Source organism: Anomaloglossus baeobatrachus, chromosome 9 (assembly GCF_048569485.1).
Source record: "Anomaloglossus baeobatrachus isolate aAnoBae1 chromosome 9, aAnoBae1.hap1, whole genome shotgun sequence".
NCBI lineage: Eukaryota > Metazoa > Chordata > Amphibia > Anura > Aromobatidae > Anomaloglossus > Anomaloglossus baeobatrachus.
Window position 1 is genome coordinate 19,358,919 of NC_134361.1, and position 22,543 is coordinate 19,381,461.

The window sequence follows — 22,543 nt, forward strand, 5'->3', positions numbered from 1 at the left end:
ACCAGGTTGTATCGTTGTCGGGATCGCTGGAATGTCGCTACATGCAACTGGACCCTTACACACATGATTATAGGGAAAGGCTCAACTATGATTGTGAGCTCCATCAATAAGCCACCATACTTGGTTACTAGCTTTACTAAACTTTCTATATTAAACAAATTGTCCTTATCCCACTAAATACATTCCTCACCTCTCTAAAGGAAAAGTAATTAATTTATGATAGCTTGTGGTCCAACTATTCAAACTCCCACTGATTTAGAGATTGGGAGTTTTCAATGTACCTTTGTGAGTAGAGCAGTATAGGGCATGCATCACCACCACTCCATAGTATAGGGCATGCATCACCACCACCCCATTCACTTCTGTAGGGTCTATAGGATCAGTAGTGAGCATGCGTGATGACCACAGACAGTGAAAAGAGAAGTGATCAGACATTAGTGATTGAATAGGATGGATCTTTGGATATTTTTTTTTATCAACGATACCTTTAAAAATTATGGACACCTATGGGGTATATTATTTTTACTTATATGAATGTATTTTGTGATAGAAATCATTTTTCTGTTAGGGACTCAACTGATGGGGTGAGCCTCTAAACTGTAGGTAAGTCTGAACAGCATGGACTGAAGACAATGATGTAGCAGAAAAGACAGCACATGTAATAGTGATGAGCAGAACATTAGGGTATGCAGGACAGAAGGACAATCAAAGCTGGAAGCACTAGATACTGCTATACAACCATCACACTCAGGAACAATAATAAAGTACATGCAGTCAGGAACATGCAGCAAGGATACAGTTAACAGCAGAGAAATATGCTATCATAACTTGTAGCAGAGATATGGCTAATAGCAAGGATGTATGCAATAGTGAACTTGCTTGCAGAGACATTGTACAAACTTAAAGGGAACCAACCATCAGGATTTTGCTATATGAAGTAAAGGCAGTGTCATATTGGCACTAGGTTGCTGAATCCAAGCATACCTTTTGTTGAAAGATTGGATGTTTGGTTGCTGAAATATATTTAATCAAAGTTGCAGAAATGCACTGCACTTTAATTGACGTGTGAATCGGGCGGCTGACCTCTGTGGGTCAGGTCCTCGGTGTATATTCCTCCTCTTGTGTCTCATATTGCACACCAACAGCAGCAATGACGGTGGTGTGCAATATTTAAAGAAAAGGGGTCATGCAATACAAGACGCAGGAGGAGGAATATACACCGCCGAGGACCTGACCCACAAAAGTCGGCACCGCTGCACATGTCAATGAAAGTGCAGTGCATTTCTGCAACTTTGACTAAAGATATTTCAGCAATCAAGCATCCGATTTTTCAACAAAAGGTATGCCTGGATTCAGCAAACCTGTGTTTGTATGGCACTGCCTTTACTTCATATAGCAAAATTCTGGTGGTTGGTTCCCTTTAAACAGCAGAAATGAATTGGAAAACTGGCAACTTGCTTGCAGAGATGAATAGCCTTGAACAGAGAGACTGTGTAAACAAGACCAAGAACATTTGCAAGAAGTTGGTACTCTGGATTGCAGAATGATTGGAGTGGACTACACATATATAAGCTGAACTGAGCTTGTTAATAAATGTTAGTAGGAGAATTCAGGAGTAATAAAGGAGATAATTAGCCAACTGGGTGGAGCAGAGACAAGCATAACGAAAAGACAACTCTGACAAACAAGTAGAAGCTAGGAACAATGTTTGTTTTTTTTAATTCAGGCACACGTGTTTAAGCTGGCTTAAAAATGCTTTGGATGAGGACTTCAAATGTTTGTCGGGTTATCAGTAGCCCTGCATGGACCAGTACAGAGAAAGCTGGCCATAAGATAAGGAAGCAAGGTCCGGCGATAGAGCCAGAACAGATCCATTTAACATTTGGCACCATTTGCCTTCAATGAAACTTTCAGAGAGCTCTTTGTCAGCGTGTAAGTCTTTTATCTGTTTTTTTTATATGCTTCTGTCAGCTGATTTATAACTACAGAACACATCAAAAAGTTGAGCTGAACATAAATAAGCTAAAAAAAAGCTCAGAAAAAGACAAAGTATTACAAAGTCTGTTTTCAGAACCAGTTCATTGATAGATTCTAAAGTAACTGATTCTGCAGCCATCAATGTGCAGGGGGAAAAAAAAGCTTGTAAAAGTCAAATCAGTGCAAAATGTTTTTAATGAAACCAAGTGGAAAAATGATTTTTAGCCCCAAATATATGCATTGAAGTAAAATTTCCATAAGGTTGTCCAGATTTTTAAAGTAGTTTGAACCCTCTTTCTCCTACTATACCCCGGTAGAAAAAATGAATACATTTAGTGAACTCTCAGCTCAATAAACCAATATGAAAAAACAGCATAGCGATAAAGTGAACTTCGCTTCCTGCAGCCACAGCCCACATAGCTATTCTAGGAATCTGATCCCCGCTCCAGAGGATCATATTGTCAGTCTTTCTCCATTCATATAGTTTCAATATATTCAAAAAGAAAAAACTGGAACAAATGGTTTCATTTCCCATAGATGTGAAGATATCACCTTCCATTCATAAAAATTAAAACCGCTCTTAAGAACTAGATCATTAACAATCTTAAATGGATGGGATCTATGGGGGAGGATTTTATTATACAAAATGGATGAGACAAGAAAGACCAACAGCTCAAAGTCACTGATGAAGGACTATGATGGCTTTTAATGAAGAGATTCTCTATACTCCTAGAAATTGTCTGTGGTACAAAGAGCTGAAAATCTCAGAGCAGGATAAGGAGAAATAAATGATGGCGACTCAGTAGATGTCTGATTAAACTTAGTGACAATTAATGAATACCGCTATTTTTACAGCAACATCTCTCAGTGGGAACCAAATATCAAAGCCCGAGTTACACAAAGTGGTACCCTGAGAAGCGGGATATAGTTAGCCCCAATCGTAAGCCTTAGGAAAACACTGAAATGCTTGGAAGAGATTTATGAAAAACAGGTACTTTTTCCACTTCCGTTTTATGGTGTCCCATAAAGGGGTTCTATTAGGAGGATCACCCCTCCTAAGCTGTCTATATGAGCATGCAGATCATAGAAAGTTGAATAAAATGATATCTTGATGTCTGCGATCCTATGTTGTATTCCAGATAAGGCCACATTTTCATTTATCTGTAAATGAGCTGTTAAAGGGAACCTGTCAGCAGAAATTTTGCCCTAAACCTAAAAGTTTCCCTTTCTGCAGCTCATGGGCTGCATTCTAGCAAGGTTCCTATAGTTATTCTGCCCCCTTTTAGATCAAAATAAACAGTTTATAAAGTGGTACCTTTCAGTTTGAAAATCTTGTTAATGGTACACGGGGGCGGGCTGTCTGTTGTCCGTTACTGTCCCTCCTGCCGCTTTAGGCCATCCCCTAACACTCATTTACATACCTCAGGACGCCGCCCAGTGCGTCCGATGTCTCGCGCATGCGCCGTGCCACTGTAGCGGGACTGTGCACAGTGGGACCGCTGGTGACGTTGCGCAGGCACGAGATTATGGGCGGTGCTGTGATTTTCATCAGCAAGCTCCCGCCCATAATCTCATGCCCACGCTTTCCCCTCTGCCTCCACCGTTCTGCGCATGCCCTGGCCAGATCCTGCTCCGCTCCTCCCATCTATTTCCTGCTCCAGGGCTAGATGGGAAAGAGGTGACGTTGGGTCATCTGGCCAGGGCATGTGCAGAACGGTGGAGGCAGAGGGGCACAAGATTATGGGCGGGAGCTTGCTGATTTTCAAACTGAAAGGTACCACTTTATAAACTATTTATTTTGATCGAAAAGGGGGCAGAATAACTATAGGAACCTTGCTAGAATGCAGCCCACGAGCTGCAGAAGGGGAAACGTTTAGGTTTAGGGCAAAATTTCTGCTGACAGGTTCCCTTTAAGATCTATAAGACAGGATAGTTAACTAGAAGAGTTAGGTGAGGTGATAGGCCAGTCTAAATGTGTTTTTATGGCACACTTGAAACAGTGGATACTGGGAATTAGTCGGATTTTCTGGAGCATGCATTCCAGAAAATTGATGCAGCACAAGAGAAATCCTGGAGACAGGAGTGGGAGGTTCAGAATATAGAGCAGTGGTTCCCAAAGTCCAGTCCTCATGACCCCCAACAGGTCATGTTTTCAGGATTTCCTTAATATAGCACAGGTGATGCCTTGATATGATTCCATCACCTGTTCAACAGTAAAGAAATCCTGAAAACATGACTTGTTGGGGGCCATGAGGACTGGAGTTTGGGAAACACTGATATAGAGGATGCTAGTCTTAGGTCATTAACAGAATGGAGAGGATGGGTAGGGTGGTAGACACAGATGAAGGAGGCAATGTAGGGATGTGCAAGAACTGTGGAGAGCTTTGTGTGTAAAGGCCCCTTTACACACAGACTTTCTAGCGATCCCACCAGCGATCCCAACCTGGCCGGGATCGCTACAAAGTCTCTGGTGAGTCGCTGGTGAGCTGTCAAACAGGCATACCTGAAAAACGACGCAACAGCGATACGGACCTGCAGAACGACCTAGCTAGTCATTGGAGACGTTGTAAAGCAGCTTTTTGAAAGGGAAGTCGCTAACGAAGTCGCTGTAAAGGCCCCTTTACACACTGAGACTTTCTAGCGATCATGCTGCACAGCGGGAAACAAAGGACCAAAGAATGGTCCTGAGAGATGTGTAGTGATCAGCGACCTCACAGCAGGGGCCAGGTCGCTGATGTGTTTCACACACTGCAATGTCTCTGGGGAGGTCGCTATTACGTCACAAAACCGGTGACGTTACAGCGATGTCGTTTGCGATGTTGCAGTGTGTAAAGGGGCCTTAAGAGTGATAAGTTTGTATTGGATTCTGTAGCAGATAGGCAACTAGTGCAAATACTAGCACAAGGTGGAGGCATCGGTGTAGCAGTTAAATAGAAATATGATCCTGGCTGCCACATTCATGGTAGATTGGAGAGGGAATAGTTAAGTGAGATGGAGACCGATTATTAAATAGTTGCAGTAATCCAGGCAAGAATGAATCACACGAACAGTAAGGCTATGTGCCCAAGGGAGAAAATACCTGCAGATTTTGCCGCAGGAAACTTGCGGATTTCCGGGATTTTCCAGACAAATCCGCAGGTTTACGCAAGTACAGACACTCCCCATATTATCTTATGGGATTTGGGGAGTACTGTATCAATGCTGTGGTATGTGCGGCTGCAGAAAATGCTGTGGATTTCCCGCAGCTGCACGTAACTGCATGTCAATTATTCCTGCGGATTTTTCTGTGTGATCTATATACTTACCTGCCTTGATTGAAGACACCAGAGACTCTTCCTTCAGTGTAGAAAAGCAAGACGGAGCCAAAAGCGGGCTACAAGAGGTGGGCGGGGCCTGCACAAGTTGTGGTCATGTGATTGCCCAAGCTCCAGTCATCTGACAGCCAGAGCTCGTCCAGGAGCCGTCCGGAAACCGAGTTGCTGTGCGATACAGGTAAGTATGAACTCACCGATCACTTCAGCACTTGTTCTGCAATGAGGATGTAGTGCCCAAGCCATGGTTCTGTATACTCAATGCAGAATGCCCGCAGCATATCCGTAGGACCTCCGCACCAAAAAGGCAGCACAACTCTGACAAAGTTATGCTGCGGATTTCTGGGAGCATAGCTGCAGGACACTTTCCCCGTGGGCACATGGCCTAAGAGTATTTTCAGAGTGAAAGAAACGATCTAATAATAGAGATGTTTTTGAGGTGAAATATCCAAGTGAGTGATCGAATATAGGGAGTGAAGGAAAAATCTGAGTCAAATATAACCCCAAGACAACAGGCATTGTGCTTGGGAGTTATTGCAGAACCACAAATGAAAATGGCAAGGTTTCGGTACATATAACTTTTGATTGCAGATCTCAAAGTAGAATTTTGTTCAAGTTTTTATGACTTGCATGTTCATGTAGACAGCTTAGGAAGGTTGATCCTACTGACAGATTCCCTTTAATGAATAATTAGATTATAGACGTTATTTGTTTCTAGAGGACAATATTGGCAACAATCAACCAGTCACAGATCAGGAAATAAGCAAAATAATATACGTGTTTGTGGGGAAAAAAAAAACTTAGAATTTTTTTAACTTAGATCCCTCCTCAATCTGGGATGAGAGACCAGTGGGCAGTTGTAATCAGTTACTGAGGACCAAAAGGAGGACCAACTACTAGTCTACAAAGCCCAAAATGTACAAGGGTTTTCATTATATAATATACTAAATGATCTCCTACTAAACAACATAACCGTTTTCCAAATCTTGCTATATGTCCCACTCTGCAGATCAAAAACCTAAATCTTGTAGAGGCTCAATATATGAAAGGAAAAGAAGGAAAAATACGGGATTTAATTCAACCCTACCAGTACTATCTTATTTTGGCATTTTAGACATTATCCATGGTTCTTGCACATTTTTGCTAATAAAGTTATTTTATGTAAATGTGTATTTGCTGGTGGCCTACATAATTTAAAGGAACATTCCAGATATATACTATAAACGCAGACCATACTGGTAGTAGGTCCCATGCAATAGGGATGACCACCATGGATGGTCCTATCCCCCTTGCTATTGTGCAGCAAAAAATTGTTACCAACAAACAAACTGTGGGTGAATTGTCCCAAGAATAAGAATGGTTTGTGGACGTAGAGGTTATATTAGGTTCTTTTTGTCTGCATGGCAAGACTCAACTTGATAACTGGGACCTAGTTGGATTCTTCATATAGGACTCTTCATTCTTCTTTATATGTCTTAATACGAAGTAACCATTCCCAGCTTTACCATCTACCATGCATCTCTTAAAATCAGTTCTGACACATAAGCACATGCAAAAATGTGTAAATCTGTATACCTTAGCCTTCCCCGTGCTTTGTAATATATGTACCAGCGCACAGGCCACCTCTTCTTTGCTCTTCACGCTCAGCACTGGCTCCAGCACAGCGCATAACATCCGATAGTTGTTGGTCACATATTCTGCAAACTCCTTATACAGCTCCATTGGGAGAATGCTCATAGTTTGGTATCGGGACTTTAAGCGGATGGAGGGACAGCTGCTCTTTCCCTTGTAGGATGTGGGCTGAGAGACTGGGTACCACTGCTCCACAAAATGGCGTCCACTAATGCTGGCGATAGGCACGTTCACCATACCCACATAGTTGCTCTTTTCTTTGCGCCTCTTTTTATCTGTGTCCTTGTACAGGTGGAGGCGTAGGTTCCGGACAGCCGGCAGGTTGTTAAACTCAAAATGCTCCCCCCAGAAAACGGTCTCACCCCGGGCTTTGCTGGTGGTACGGGCATACAAAATGTCATCCAGGCAGAGCTCGCAGTAATAGCGCTTCTTGGGGGGAAGGTCACGAGCTTCAATTATCCACAACTTGAGGACATTATCCACTCTTCGACTGTTATCCTACAAAGAGGACAGAATAAAAATCTGAGCAAAAAAAATAAGAAACACTAGCCAATCAAATACAGGCTGAGGTAAGAGCCAGGTCGAGAATTCATCTCCCCTAAAAAAAAAACAAAAAACAAAAAAAAAAACAAAACACAACATACTCTACAAATGCATTTGATAAGTGGTGACCCACAATTATGCATATCTTACGCTACTCATATTTAAACATCATGGCAGTCTCAGTCCATCTACCCACAAACCACATCTGTATATGGCTTAGTTTTAGCTTTGTTGAATGTACTACAAGAGTCTAGAGTGAAGAAGCCCTCCACTGGGTAAACACTGAACATCTCACCAAAGTAATCTATACAGATTTACATTTTTATTTTTTTCATTTCTGGTCTTGTTGATGAACCATAATAGTCCTAAGAAGTTGACAAAGTCTGCGAGAAACTTACATGTACTTCTGTCAGGACTTGAGGGCTCCACAGAAGGTGCTATGTGACATGAACAATACTTCCATATAACATCAGCATAACCATATCATTACAGTTTAGATCACAGTATACAGGATCCAATATTAATGTCTTGCAATATAAAGTCTCATTAAGACATAATTTTTTCATGTACTAGTTCTCTGTTATTCATGATTAGAACACATCCATTATTGTTTATGTGGCTGTTCACAAATCCTTGTTTTGTTTTGGGTTTTTTTTTTGAGAGAGATCCAAAAAAATAAATAAAAGGAAACTGATTGTTTTTAATCCTAGTCTCAAATCAAACTTGACCATTTTGACCATTCAAAGCTACAAGTCTGTGAAAAGTTTGTACAGCACACTGATGGAATTTTAGTGCTCTGTTTTTCATATTTATTTGCTAGCAAAAGCTTGACAAACCTCCATTATTTATTTATTTTTTTTGCATGAGAAATACTAATTAAACGCTGATGGTAAAAACTGACACACTAATCAAACTTTGAGATGGAAATATGATCTAAAACCAGTAAATTAAATCAGGTCCTATGCAGCACACACTGTCCTTTACTGTCAAATGTCAAAAATATCAGACTCATGGTGCCCTAAAGTAAAGAGGACCAAGAACACCTGAGTATGGTAAGTACAACCCCTAATTGCTATATTCCCTTACAAAACACCCCTAAATCACTGTCCCCAAAACCAGACCCCAAAATTGTCAGACCTCAGACCCTAGAAAAGGCCACAAAATAGGTTCAGACCCTGCAGCAGACTTATACATGATTTCAGACCCCAGTCATGTCCTTTAAATGATCTGATCCCCAGCTTAGATCACAATAAACTTACCATATACAACCACTGGTAAAAATTATGGAATCACCTGGCTCTGAGGATGTTCATTCAGTTGTTTACTTTTGTTAGAAAAAAAGGAGATTACAGACATGGTACAAAACTAATGTAATTTCAAATGGCAACTTTCTGGCTTTAAGAAACACTAAAAAAAAATCATGAAAACATAATATGCTAGCTAGTAATGGTTACTTTTCAAGACCAAACAGGGGGAAATCACTCAATTATGAGGAAAAAAATATGGAATCACCATGTAAATTTTCATTCCCAAAACACCTGCATCAAATAAGATCTGCTTGTTAGTCTGCATCTAAAAAGGAGTGATCACACCTTGGAGAGCTGTTGCACCAAGTGGACTGACATGAATCATAGCTCCAATACGAGAGATGTCAATTGAAACAAAGGAGAGAATTATCTAACTCTTAAAAGAGGGTAAATCATCACGCAAAGTTGCAAAAGATGTTGGTTGTTCACAGTCAGCTGTCTAAAATCTGGACCAAATACAAACAACATGGGAAGGTTGTTAAAGGCCAACATACTGGTAGACCAAGGAAGACATCAAAGCGTCAAGACAGGAAACTTAAAGCAATATGTCTCCAAAACAGGAAATGCACAACAAAACAAATGAGGAACGAATGGGAGGAAACTGGAGTCAATGTCTGTGACCAAACTGTAGGAAACTGCCTAAAGGAAATGGGATTTACATACAGAAAAGCAAAACAAAAGCCATCATTAACCCTTTAGTGACGGAGCTAATTTTCACCTTAATGACCAGACCAAATTTTGCAATTCTGACCAGTGTCACTTCATGAGGTTATAAGTCTGGAACGCTTCAACGGATCCCGGTGATTCTGAGATTGTTTTTTCGTCACATATTGGACTTCATGTTAGTACCAAATTTAGGACAATATTTTTTGTGTTTATTTATGAAAAAAATTGAATATTGGCAAAAATTTTGAAAATTTAGCAATTTTCAACTTTTGAATTTTTATACCGTTAAACCAGAGATTTCTGTGACACAAAATAGTTAATAAATAACATTTCCCACATGTCTACTTTACATCAGCACAATTTTGGAAACAAAATTTTTTTTCGTTAGGAAGTTAGAGGGGTTCAAAGTTTATCAGCAATTTCTCATTTTTACATCAAAATTTACAAAACCAGTTTTTTAGGGACCACATCACATTTGAAGTGACTTCAATAGGCCTAGATGACAGAAAATACCCAAAAGTGACACCATTCTAAAAACTGCACCCCCCAAAGTACTCAAAACCACATTCAAGAAGTTTATTAACCCTTCAGGTGCTTCACATGAACAAAAGCAATGTGGAATGAAAAAAAGCAAAAATTAAATTTTACCTAAAAATGTTGCTCTAACCCAAATTTATTCACTTTTAGAAGAAATAACACAACAAAATGGACCTCAAAACTTGTTCCCCACTTTCTTATGAGCGCGCCGATACCCCACATGTGGTCAGAAACCTCTGTTTGGACAAATGGGAGGGCTCGGAACAGAAGGAGCAATATTTGAATTTTGGAAAGCAAATTTGGCTGAAATAGATTGCGGGCACCATGTTGCATTTACAGGTCCGCTAAGGTACCTAAACAGAAGAAATCCCTCACAAGTGACACCATTTTGGAAACTAGACCCCTCAAGGCTTCTATCTAGGGGTATAGTGAGCATTTTGGATCCACAGGTACTTCACAGATTTTGTTAACGTTACGTTGTCATATTGAAAATTTTAATAATTTTCTCAAAAATGTTGCTTTAGCATCAATTTTCTCACTTTTTCAAGAGGTAATTCCAAAAATTTGACCTCAAGGTTTGTTAACCACTTTTTTATGAGCGCGGTGATACCTCACATGTGGTCTGAAACCTTTGTTTGGACAAATGGGAGGGCTTGGAACGAAAGGAGCAATATTTGAATTTTAGAAAGGAAATTTGGCTGAAAAAGATTGCGGGCACCATGTCGCATTTGGAGGTCCCCTAAGGTACCTAAACAGCAGAAACCCCGCACAAGTGGCCCCATTTTGGAAACTAGGCCCCTCAAGGAATTTATCTAGATGTTTGGTGAGTACCCTGAACCCCCAGGTGCTTCACAGAATTTTATAACGTTGAGCCATGAAAACAAAAAAAATAAAATTTTACCACAAAATTGTTATTTCAACCAGGTAGCTTTTTTTTTTACAAGAGTAAAAGGAAAAAATTCAGCATAACATTTATTGTGCAATTTCTCCTGAGTTTGGCGATACCTTATATGTGGTGGAAATCAACTGTTTGGGCGCATGGCAGGGCTCGGAAGGGAAGGAGTGCCATTTGACTGCAAAATTGGCTGGAATCAATAGCGGACGCCAGGTTGCATTTGGAGAGCCCCTGAGGTGCCTAAACAGTGGCGGTCCCCCACAAGTGACTTCATTCTGGAAACAAGACACCTCAAGGCTTTTATCAAGGTCTATAGTAAGCAGTTTGAATCCACGAGTACTTCACAGAATTTGATAAGCTTAGGTTGCCATATTGAAAATTTTCATTTTTTTCACAAAACTGTTGCTTTAGCATCAAATTTCTCACTTTTTCAAGAGACCACAACAAACCGTGGACCCCACAGGTTGTTATCCAATGTCTTATGAGCACAGGGATACCCCACATGTGGCCAAAAACCTCTGTTTGGATAAATGAGAGGGCTTGGAATGGAGGGAGCACCATTTGAATTCTGGAAAAGTTGAAATAAATTGCGGGCACCATGTCACATTTGCAGGGCCCCTTGGGTACCTATACATCAGAAAACCCCCACAAGTGACCCCATTTTGGAAACTGGATTTTATTCAGGAGTATAGTAAGCATTTTGAATCCACAGGTACTTCACAAAAATGTTGCTGTAGCAACAAATGTCTCACTGTTAGGCTATGTGGCCATGATCCAGCGACACGGCATCTAGTACACAGTGTCAGCCTCCTGCAGAGATGTGAGTGTTGTCCACGGGAGAACGCAGCTGCCCAAGCCCACGATTTGGGTTCAGGCCGCTGTGGAGCTCTATGCTACCTGCAGAGAACACTCATCTCCGCAGCATAAATTGACATGCTGAGGCTCGGGAAGCTGCGCCACAGGTCGGTTTATGCTGCGGAGAAAAGAAGCACATTGGGCATGGGATTTCTAAAAATCCTTCCACTGTGCTTCTACTGCACAACGCAGCGTTATGGACACAGGGAAAACACTCTGCGCCCAAAACGCTGCAAACCCTGATTGTGGGCACACAGCGTAAAATGCTACAATGGATGAATGGATAGATGTCAAACAAATATAACGTCCCATTCCCCTGCATATTCTAAGCTGGCGCCCTTTAGTGCCTTTCATGTGGCACTAAAGGGTGCCTAGCCTTGTATTTAGCCCCCCAAAAAATTAATAATTAAAATAAACGACGTGGGGTCCCCCCTATTTTTGATAGCCAGCTAGGGTAAAGCAGACAGCTGTAGCCTGCAAACCACAGCTGACAGCTTCACCTTGGCTGGTGATCAATTTGGAGGGCTCCCCAGGCGTTTTTTTAAAAAAAAAAAAAAAACGTGGGGTCCCCCCCAAATTAGATCACCAGCCAAGGTGAAGCGGACAGCTGGGGTCTGGTATTCTCAGGGTGGGAAGAGCCATGGTTATTGGACTCTTCCCAGCCTAAAAATAGCAGGCCGCAGCCGCCCCAGAAGTGGCGCATCCATTAGATGCGCCAATCCTGGCGCTTCGCCCCAGCTCATCCCGCGCCCTGGTGCGGTGGCAGACGGGGTAATATATGGGGTTGATACCAGCTGTAATGTCACCTGGCATCAAGCCCTGGGGTTAGTGATGTCACGGCATCTGAACAGATACCCGACATCACTAACCCAGTCAGTAATAGAAAAAAAAAAGACAAAAAAAAAATTTATTTGAAAAAACACTCCCCGAAACATTCCTCTTTTACCAATTTATTGAAAATAAAGAAATTCCGGTTGCTGTAATCCATTTTGGAGGTCCCACGCCGGCTCTGGATCTTCTAGAATATGGGGGGCACGTTCAGGGAACGTATCCCCCATTTTCTGGAAGAGCAAGCTCTCCATGAGCAGTGTGGGTGCAGTAATCTGAGAATACTGCACTCACACTGCCCCGGTCCAACCTAGGGCAGAGTGACCTGCAGTAACCTCATTCCAGAATATGAGGGGCACGCTCACAGAACGTACCCCCCATTTTCTGGAACAGCAGCCTCTCCATGTGAGGAGTGTGGCTGCAGATCACTGCACTCACCCTCCCCTGGTCCACAGTGGAGCCTGTGCATCAGCGACGTCAGCAGGATTCCTGCTTGCAGGGATCCAGCTGACAGCCGCTGTCTGCGCATGCGCCGCCAGCATTGAAGAAGAAGGAGGCGGCGATCGCGGGCCCGGAGCGGCAGACAGGTAACGTATAACCGGGGGCTTGGGGGGGGGGGGGTGACGGGGGGTGACCTAGTGGGACCTGGGGACACCTTTCTGCCGCATGTGACGTGTCACATGCGGCAGAAAGAGCAGAATGAAGGCGGCCGCGCGCTGTGCGCCGCCATCTTCCACGCTCCGGAGGGGGGAGGGGGGAGGCGGCTCTGGAGACCGGAGGGGGCTCCGGTGACCAGAGGGCTCCGGTGGACCGGAGGAGGGGTCAGGGGGAGGACATTTCCCTCCGATCTGAAATGTTTGATCATTTCAGATCGGAGGGAAATGACTGCAGAGCCGGCGCCGGCGGCAGTTTTCTGTGCGCTTCGGCGCCATTTTGGATGTCCGGTGGGGGTAGGGGTGGGGGTGGGGGGACTCTCCGGTACCGGGGGCTTTGGGGGCACTAGGGGGTTAGATTTCTTTCTCATCTGACATGTTTGATCATGTCAGATGAAAAAGAAATCAGTTTTACCGGCCATTTCTTTTTTTTTCATGTGTTCGTCGGTATACGGTGTATACCGCCGATCACATGATCGGGGTCCAAAAAAAACACCCCGATTCATAATCTGGGGGGTCTCAGCTACCCCCGGTAGCTGAAACCCCCGAGATTTTCGGTCGCTGGGGGGCGCTACAGGGTTTTTTCGGGCCGCCGCTTTAAAGCGGCGGAACAGAATAAGTACCCTGTTTTGCCGCCGCTTTAAGTCGTACGGCCGTCGTTATGAGGTTAACACCTAAACAGAAAAAAAAACAAGGTTACAATGGGCTAAGGAAAAGCAATCGTGGACTGTGGATGACTGGATGAAAGTCATATTCAATGACGAGTCGCGAATCTGCATTGGGCAAGGTGATGATGCTGGAACTTTTGTTTGGTGTCATTCCAATGAGATTTATAAAGAGGACTGCCTGAAGAGAACATGTAAATTTCCACAGTCATTGATGATATGGGGCTGCATGTCAGGTAAAGGCACTGAGGAGATGGCTGTCATTACATCTTCAATAAATGCACAAGTTTACATTGAAATTTTGGACACTTTTCTTATTTCATCAATTGAAAGGATGTTTGGGGATGATTAAATAATTTATCAAGATAATAATGCATCCTGCCATAGAGCAAAAACTGTGAAAACATTCCTTGAAAGAAGACACAAAAGGTCAATGACATGGCCTGCAAATAGTCCGGATCTCAATCCAATTGAAAATCTTTGATGGAAGTTGAAGAAAATGGTCCATGACAAGGCTCCAACCTGTAAAGCTGATCTGGCAACAGCAATCAGAGAAAGTTGGAGCCAGATTGATGAAGAGACTGTTTGTCACTCATTAAGTCCATGCCTCAGAGACTGCAAGCTGTTATAAAAGCCAGAAGTGGTGCAACAAAATACTAGTCATGTATTGGAGTGTTCTTTTGTTTGTTTATTTCTAATGATTCCATAATTTTTCCTCATAATTGAGTGATTCCATCATTTTTTCCCCCTGTTTGGTCTTGAAAAGTAACCATTACTGGCTAGAACATTATGTTTATTATTTTTTTTAGTATTTCTTAAAACCAGAAAGTTGACATTTGAAATGATTTTAGTTTTGTACCATGTCTGTGATCTGCTTTTTTTAAACAAAAGTAAACAACTGAATGAACATCCTCAGAGCCAGGTGATTCCATAATTTTTGCCAGGGGTTGTATATGGTAAGTTTATTGTGATCTAAGCTGGGGATCAGATCATTTAAAGGACAGGACTGGGGTCTGAAATCATGTATAAGTCTGCTGTAGGGTCTGAACCTATTTTGTGGCCTTTTCTAGGGTCTGAGGTCTGACAATTTTGGGGACAGTGATTTAGGGGTGTTTTGTAAGGGAATATAGCAATCAGGTCTTAGGTTGGATTGAATTTAGGAACTTGGACACATTTATGGATTTGCTCTGGTATATAGCAGCTTTGGGATTTGGTCTGAGTTTTGATAATGTTGGGGTCTGAATTAATTTAATGACCAGAAAGAATTTGTGTATCTGGTGTCTGAAAATTTCAGGATTTGAATCAATTTCCTGTTCTGGTCTGGAGTACATTTAGGAATCTTGTCTGTGATTGAATTAAGTTAGGGGTTTGATGTGTCTATTATAAGGGAGTAAAGCTAGATAAGGACACATTTGGTATTCTAATTGTATCTTATTTTAACATGTCTTGTGTAGCTCCGGCATCCCTACAATGCCCAACCTCTCCCCAGCAGGGACGCCAACTCACTCACTGCAGTGGCCGGGTTGCGTCCTCCCCTGCTGCCGTCCTTTTGCTCCTCCGCTCTCTCCACCTCCAGAGCCTGAGAGCACTAGGCACTTAAGGCATCCTCCCACTAGGGGAGGTGCCAGTGCAACCTTTAGTCAGTCTTCCAGTCTGCAAGCTAGTTATCAGGTCCTGTGCTCCTGTCCCGTTACTTATTCCTGAGTCCACCTTCCCATGCCTATCTGTTCCTACCTTGCCCACCATACCGGTCCATAATTGCCTTCCCGTCTGCCTCAGCCATCTCACCTGTACCTGCCTGCCTCAGTGTCTATACCTGAGTCTGTCTCCTGTCTTTGGGGTCAACTGCCACAGTTCCGTTCACTGACCTGGGAGTGGAACCTGGAATCAATAAAATGGGGACCAAACAATATGTTGGATTTACCTATCCTTTTCTGGTTGTGTCAATACGCATCCTGAATGATAAATGATGGTCATTGACAGTCAGGACTTCTATAGCTAGTCAATCGAGTATTTGCACATCAGCATGACATTGTGATGAACCAGTTAATGTCAATCTTCCATAATCCTCATTGTTAGGATTCCAAAATTCAATGATCAGAAATGTCAGTGGTCCAGAACCTGAAAAGATGGAAAGTCTCTGTTCTATTATTCAGTGGCTCCATGAACATAGGGCCACACATATTAGTGTTCTATAAATATAGACTCCTTAATCATCAGTAATCTATGAGCGTACATTTTGATATGAAGTGCCTCACGCCTCAAAGATCTCATTAACTCGTACATATGTAAGCACTAGGTATACTTGCATTGTATATCTTGCACACAGCTCCTGCCATACATTTACCAGAGCTGATCTTTGTATCTGCTGCTTAATTAGAGTTATATACTGTTACTTAGCAACTCCACAGAGCTTTGTGTTAATACCAGAGCTCATGTACTCAGCCTCCATTTGTGAGAAATAAGAGAATTCACTAAGCTGCTCATATGAAGATTTGTGACATGAGCAAATGAAAAAGTCATTTTCCCCTGACCCAATACTGTCATCCCTAAAACCTCGCCTCATAGGCCACCACAACCTGACCTATACTGCATCTCTCACCAACCTAACCCTATACAGCAGCTCTTCAGTCTGACTCCATACAGGATTTCTCTAAAACATGACAATACAGAGTATCTCTACAACCTGATCTATAAAACTTGACCCTATACATCAAGGGTCTCAAAACTTGAGGCCCACATGCAGTCCTTGAGACAATTATTTGTGGCCCACAAGGCAGCAGAGATAGAGACATCCTGTAGACAGCAGAAATCAGGCCGGAGGAAGAACATGTCTCTTAATTACATCACACCGGAGAATAATGTGTCAGAACGCATGAAAAATGAAGGCATCCCTTTCCCAGGCTGCTAGATTGTTGGTGGTAGGTTGAAATAGAAAGGATTTTTTTCACCTCTTCTAGACATAAGCTGAACATGTATGGTGCAGCGGGTGGAGACTCCCACAAACCACCATACATGTTCGGCACAATGATGGCTCCAGCTCACAAGCATAGTTGTCACCAACATCAGGCTGCCAACCTGCTGCAATGGGCAAGATCAATATTTGCATTTCCCATTAGTTGTCAATAGTGACAGCGGTATTTAGATGGTTATTTGATGGAAAGTGCTACCTCTTTAAGCCTATCAGCACTAAGAGATTGCCATAACAGCATGAAGCCAAGTAATGGCCCTCGGATCAGTCAACTATGGTGGCGTGTAAAGGGCCATTTACACGCTGCGACATCGCTAACGATATATTGTCGGGGTGACGTCATTAGTAACGCACATCTGGCGCTGTTAGCGACATCGCAGCGTGTGACACCAAGGAGCGACGTTCAACGATCGCAAAACCGTCAAAAATCGAGGATCGTTGAAACGTCGCTCCTTTACCAAATATTGTTGGTGGGGCTTGCCGCTGGTTGTTCCTCGTTTCTGCGGCATCACACATCGCTGTGTGTGACACCGCGGGAGCGACGAACATCTCCTTACCTATGTCCACTGGCAATGAGGAAGGAAGGAGGTGGGCGGCATGTTCTGGCCGCTTATCTCCGCCCCTCCTCTGCTATTGGATGGCTGCCGTGTGACATCGCTGTGACGCTGCACGAACCGTCCCCTTAGAAAGGAGGCGGATCGCCGGCCACAGCGACATCGCAGGGAAGGTAAGTCCGTGTGACGGGTGTAAGCGATGTTGTGCGCCATGGGCAGCGATTTGCCCGTGACGCACAACCGACGGGGGCGAATACGCTCGCTAGCGATATCAATACCGATATCGCAGCGTGTAAAGTACCCTTAAGGCCCTGCAATAAGTGAGGTCTAATAGATAACATTTGTGAGAGCCTAATATTTTTCAGTACAGAAGTATTGCAAGATGTTGGATCAGCGGTCAAGGAAGTAAAAGTTCCATATAGTGACTAATTTAAAAAAAAAAGTAAATAAAGTTGTAAAAATTAAAAAGAACAAAAGTAATTAAAAAAGTATGTTTGAAATCACTGTGTCTGGGATGACTTAAGCTGTAAAGCTATGCCATAACACAAACGACAAACACCTTAAGGCTATGTGCGCACTAGAAAATGGACTTTTCTTACGAAAAATCCGCACCCTCTGGTAGAATACCGCACCCGCAGCAAAAACCACAGTAAAACCGCACCCGCGGTTTTGCCGCAGGTTGGTCCCTACGGTTTTTAACCATTATCTATGGCAAAAAAACGCAGGTGCCTGCAGAAAAGAAGTGACATGCTCATTCTTTTTTGTTGTAGAAATTCTGCAGCAAAACCTGTAGGGGAAAAAAAAAACGCAGTGTGCGTACACCATGTTTTTTTTAACATAGGTTTTGCTGGGGAATGACTGCAGAAAGGTTATGTACATTTTCTGCAGCAATTCATGCAGCAAATCCGAGGCAAAAACCGCAGCGTGCGCACAAGGCCTAAAACAAATAAAAAAAAAAACATGCCAAAATGTAGCTTTTGCATTACACTGACACGTAAAAGAATAAAATAAAATGTGATCAAAAAGTCATATAGAAAACAAATTGTATCACGAAAAATGTTGTTATCTTGTTCTGCAAGAAATCCAACCTATCAACTTTATTTTTTGTCTATGTGATGCCCATTTACCCTGCCAAATTTGAGACCCCTGCTATACAACAGTTCTCTACAACCTGACCCTATATGGTATCTTTCTACAACTGAACCCTATGTAGCCTCTCTATAACTTGACCTTATACATCATATCTATATAAAACTTGACCTCATGCAGCATCTATCTACAAACTGATCTTACACATCTCTTTACAACCTTACCCTATAAAGCATCTCTACACAGCCTGACCTACAATACTCTCTACAAACTGACTAAATTACTCTACTGAACCTTCCACAACCTTGCCATTTACAGCAGTTCTATACAACTTGACCTTATGTAGTGTATCTCTAGAACAGGGGTCTCAAACTCGGCTGGGTGTATGGGCCGCACAGAGGAAAAAAAATAATTTGGGGGGCCGCATTCTTTGCAGGACAAAGTGACATTTTTATTGGTACCATATATAATATATATATTTTACGGTTTTTTTTACACACCTTGGGATCACTGGTTTTGAACATTTTCACTTGTTCATTATAGCAAACGTGCATTCTTTGTTTAAATATAAACATTTTTATTTTTTTTACATTTTATTCCTTTCTTGTAACTAATAGTCTTAGGCTATGTGTCCACGGTAGAATGTCCCTGCGGATTTTTCTGCCTGAAAATCCGCGACTTTCGCGGCAAATCCGCACCCGCGGATTTGCCGCGGATTTTGATGCGGATTTTTTTTTTTTTTTTCCCCATTCAAAACCAAAAATCCGCACAAAATCTGCACCAAACAATTGACATGCTGCAGATTTTTCCGGATCAAAATCCGCGGCAAATCCGCAGCGGAAAAATCCGCAGCATGGACACAGCATTTCCAAAATGCCATTGAAATGGCTTGGAAGTGCCGCTGCTGCAGATTTTCGAGAAATCCGCGGCAAATCCGCGGCAAAATCCGCGCAAAATCCGCGCGAAATCCGCAGCGTGGGCACATAGCCTTACAATTAGCACTACATAGAAATTTTGATTAACATCTTTTAGTAATGTTCCCCATATTGTTGTAACGTGCCCATCCTTGTCCCCTTGTAGTATTGTGCCCCATACCACAGTAATGTGCTCATCCTTGTCCCCTTGTAGTATTGTACCCCATCCTAGTCCCCATCCCACAGTAATGTGCTAATCCTTGTCCCCATCCTAAAGTAATGTTCCCCATCCTTGTCCCCATTTTGTAGTAATGTGCTCATCCTTGTCCCCATCCTAAAGTAATGTTCCCCATCCTTGTCCCCATTTTGTAGTAATGTGTTCATCCTAGTCCCCATGTTATAGTAATGTGTTCATCCTTGTCCCCATCCTATGGGGGACAAGGATGGACACATTACCATAGATTGGGGACATTACTATGTCCCCAATCTATGGTAATGTGTCCATCCTTGTCCCCCATCTTATAGTAATGTTCCCCATCCTTGTCCCCTTGTAGCAATGTCCCCATACTATAGTACTGTCCCCATTCTATAGTAATGTGCCCATCCTTTAGTAATGTGCCAACCTTGTCCCCACCCTATAGTAATGTCCCCAGCATTATCCCTATTCTATAGTAATGTTTCCCATCCTTGTCCCCTTGTAGTAATGTCCCTATCTTACAGTAATGTGCCCACCTTGTCCCCATCCTGTAGTAATGTCCCCATCCTATAGTACTGTGCCCATCCTAGTCCCCATCCTATAGTACTGTGCCCATCCTAGTCCCCATCCTATAGTACTAAGCTCACCTTGTCCCCATCCTATAGTAATGTCCCCAGCCTTGTCCCCATTCTATAGTCATGTGCCCATCCTAGTCCTTATCCTATAGTAATGTGCCCATACTATAGTAATAACGTCCCCATCCAATAGTATTGTGCCCATCCTTGTAATGTCCCAATCCTATAGTAATGTCCCCAGCCTTATCCCCATTTCATAGTAATGTGCGCACTTTGTCCCCATCCTGTAGCAATGGGTCAGCAGATCCCCTCACCTTCCACAGACGCCAGAGTGAACCTGAGGGGAGTGGTCTGTGGCCCCAGATCCACAGTGATTGGAGAGATCGGTCACAAGGCCGGTTTCTCCAATCAGAGCTGAGGGCGGGTCAAACACAGGTCACCCAGCTCCAGCCAATGATCAGTGCTACAGCTGCCCTGATCTTGGCTGGATTTCAATGTTTCAGCAATTTTCAATTGCTGAAACATTAGTGGCTGTGATTGGCTGACGAATGCCGCTCAGCCAATCACAGCTTCCGTAGGTCCGGGGAGGAGACAACACTCCTCCTGAGGTCAGGCAGAGGGCCCCTCCTCCCCGAATCTAAGGTATTTGCAGCGATCGCAGCCACCGGGGCTGCGATTTCGCCATGACGTACTGAGTGGGTACGTCATGGGTCCTTAAGTACCAGGGAGCCATAACGTACCCAGTACGTCATAGGTCGCTAAGGGGTTAACGTCCAACACACACAGACACACAAACCATTCTTCTCACCTGTCCCGCGCTCCCTCCGCTGCCTCATCTCTGCTTCGTGCGGCCCCCAGGCCCGTGCCCCCGTTCACTATCGCGGCAGGTGCAGTGTCACTGTCAGTGATTTATGTGAGATGATTGTATTGCCAGCGCAAATTATCTCTAAAAAGCATAAAGTTTTATATTTTAAAAAATTCCAAAAAGGAATATGGGCCAATGCAAATTTTTGGCACCCTTGGAGATTCGTGTTCTCAGATAAATATGACCTTAATTAACCCGTTAGGGTTATGACTTGTTCACTTTCATTAGGAAAGGCCAGGTGATGCAAATTTCCCAGTTTTATAACAGCCTCCTCTAACCTTGTGCCACAAAACAAACAAACGTGTTCTTCTAAGCAGCTGCCTAGTACTCTGAAAATAAAAATGGTGGAGGGCCATAAAGCAAGAGAAGGCTATAAGAAGATAGCAAAGTGTTTTCAAGCTGCCCTTTCCCGAATTCCAAATGTAATTAAGAAATGTAAGTTAACAGGAACAGTGAATGTCAAGATAAGGACCAAGCAACATTTGTGAGAGCTGCTTGCAAGATTGCTAGAGAGGCATATCAGAACCCCTGCTTGACTTCAAAAGACATTCAGGAAGATTTAGCAGACTCTGGAGCTGTGGTACATTGTTCTACTGTTCAAAGACACCTGCATAAATATAGCCTTCATGGAAGAGTCATCAAAAGAAACCCTCTCCTGTGTCTTCACCATAAAATTTAGCATCAGAAGTATTTCAAAGAACATCTAAACAAGCCTGATGCATTTTGGACACGTCCTGTTGACTAATGAGGTTAAAATAGAACTATTTGGCCACAATGATGAATGATGTCTGGAGAAAAAAGGGCACATAATTTCAGGAAAAGAATATCTTGCCAACCATTAAGCATGGGGGGGGATTAATCATGCTTTAGGGTTTTGTTGCAGTCAATGGCACAGGGAACATTTCAATGCTATGGATTCACAAGAATGGATTAAATGAAATTTCAACAAATTCTTGATGCAAACATAACACCATCTGTAAAAAAAAGTTTAAAAGAGGATGGCTCCTACAAGTGGATAATTATCCTAAAAACACGTCAAAATTCACAATAGACTACCTCAAAAGGCACAAGCTGAAGGTTTTACAATAGCTCTCACAGTCTACTGATCTGAACATCATTGAAAATCTGTGGCTAGACCTCAGAAGAGCAGTGCATGCAAGATGACCCAAGAATCTGACAGAAATGGAAAACCTTTCCAAGGAAGAATGGATGAAAATACAAGAAGTGAAAGACTCTTGGCTGGTTAGAAAATGTGTTTACAAGCTGTGATACTTGCCAAAGGGGTTGCTACTAGTTTCTGGGATGCTCTAACTTTTGCATCGGCCAGTGTTCCGCTTTTGATTATTTTAAAATGTGAAAGATAAAAATATATATATATTAGTGTGCCTAAAATACAAAGGAAATGTGTTATGTTATCTTTAAGCCTTTTAAAGATCATTTCCTCGTCAACTTGCTTAACTGTTCACAATAACAGTAATTTTGACCAGGGGTGCTCAAACTTTTGCATGCC

General features: G+C 42.7%; 1 protein-coding gene across 16 annotated transcripts in view; it reads right to left on the bottom strand.

Moving 5' to 3' along the window:
• SYNGAP1 (synaptic Ras GTPase activating protein 1) overlaps positions 1-22,543 on the bottom strand; it is a 319,394-nt gene that overhangs the window by 40,572 nt on the left and 256,279 nt on the right. For all 16 annotated transcript variants that reach the window (XR_012725275.1, XM_075323168.1, XM_075323173.1 and 13 more), the window contains one exon: positions 6,864-7,418. Coding sequence is in view for 15 of the 16 variants with exons in the window: in XM_075323168.1 (XP_075179283.1) it covers positions 6,864-7,418 (555 nt within the window). In the remaining variant the exon portion in view is untranslated. The remainder of the gene's footprint in view (positions 1-6,863; positions 7,419-22,543) is intronic.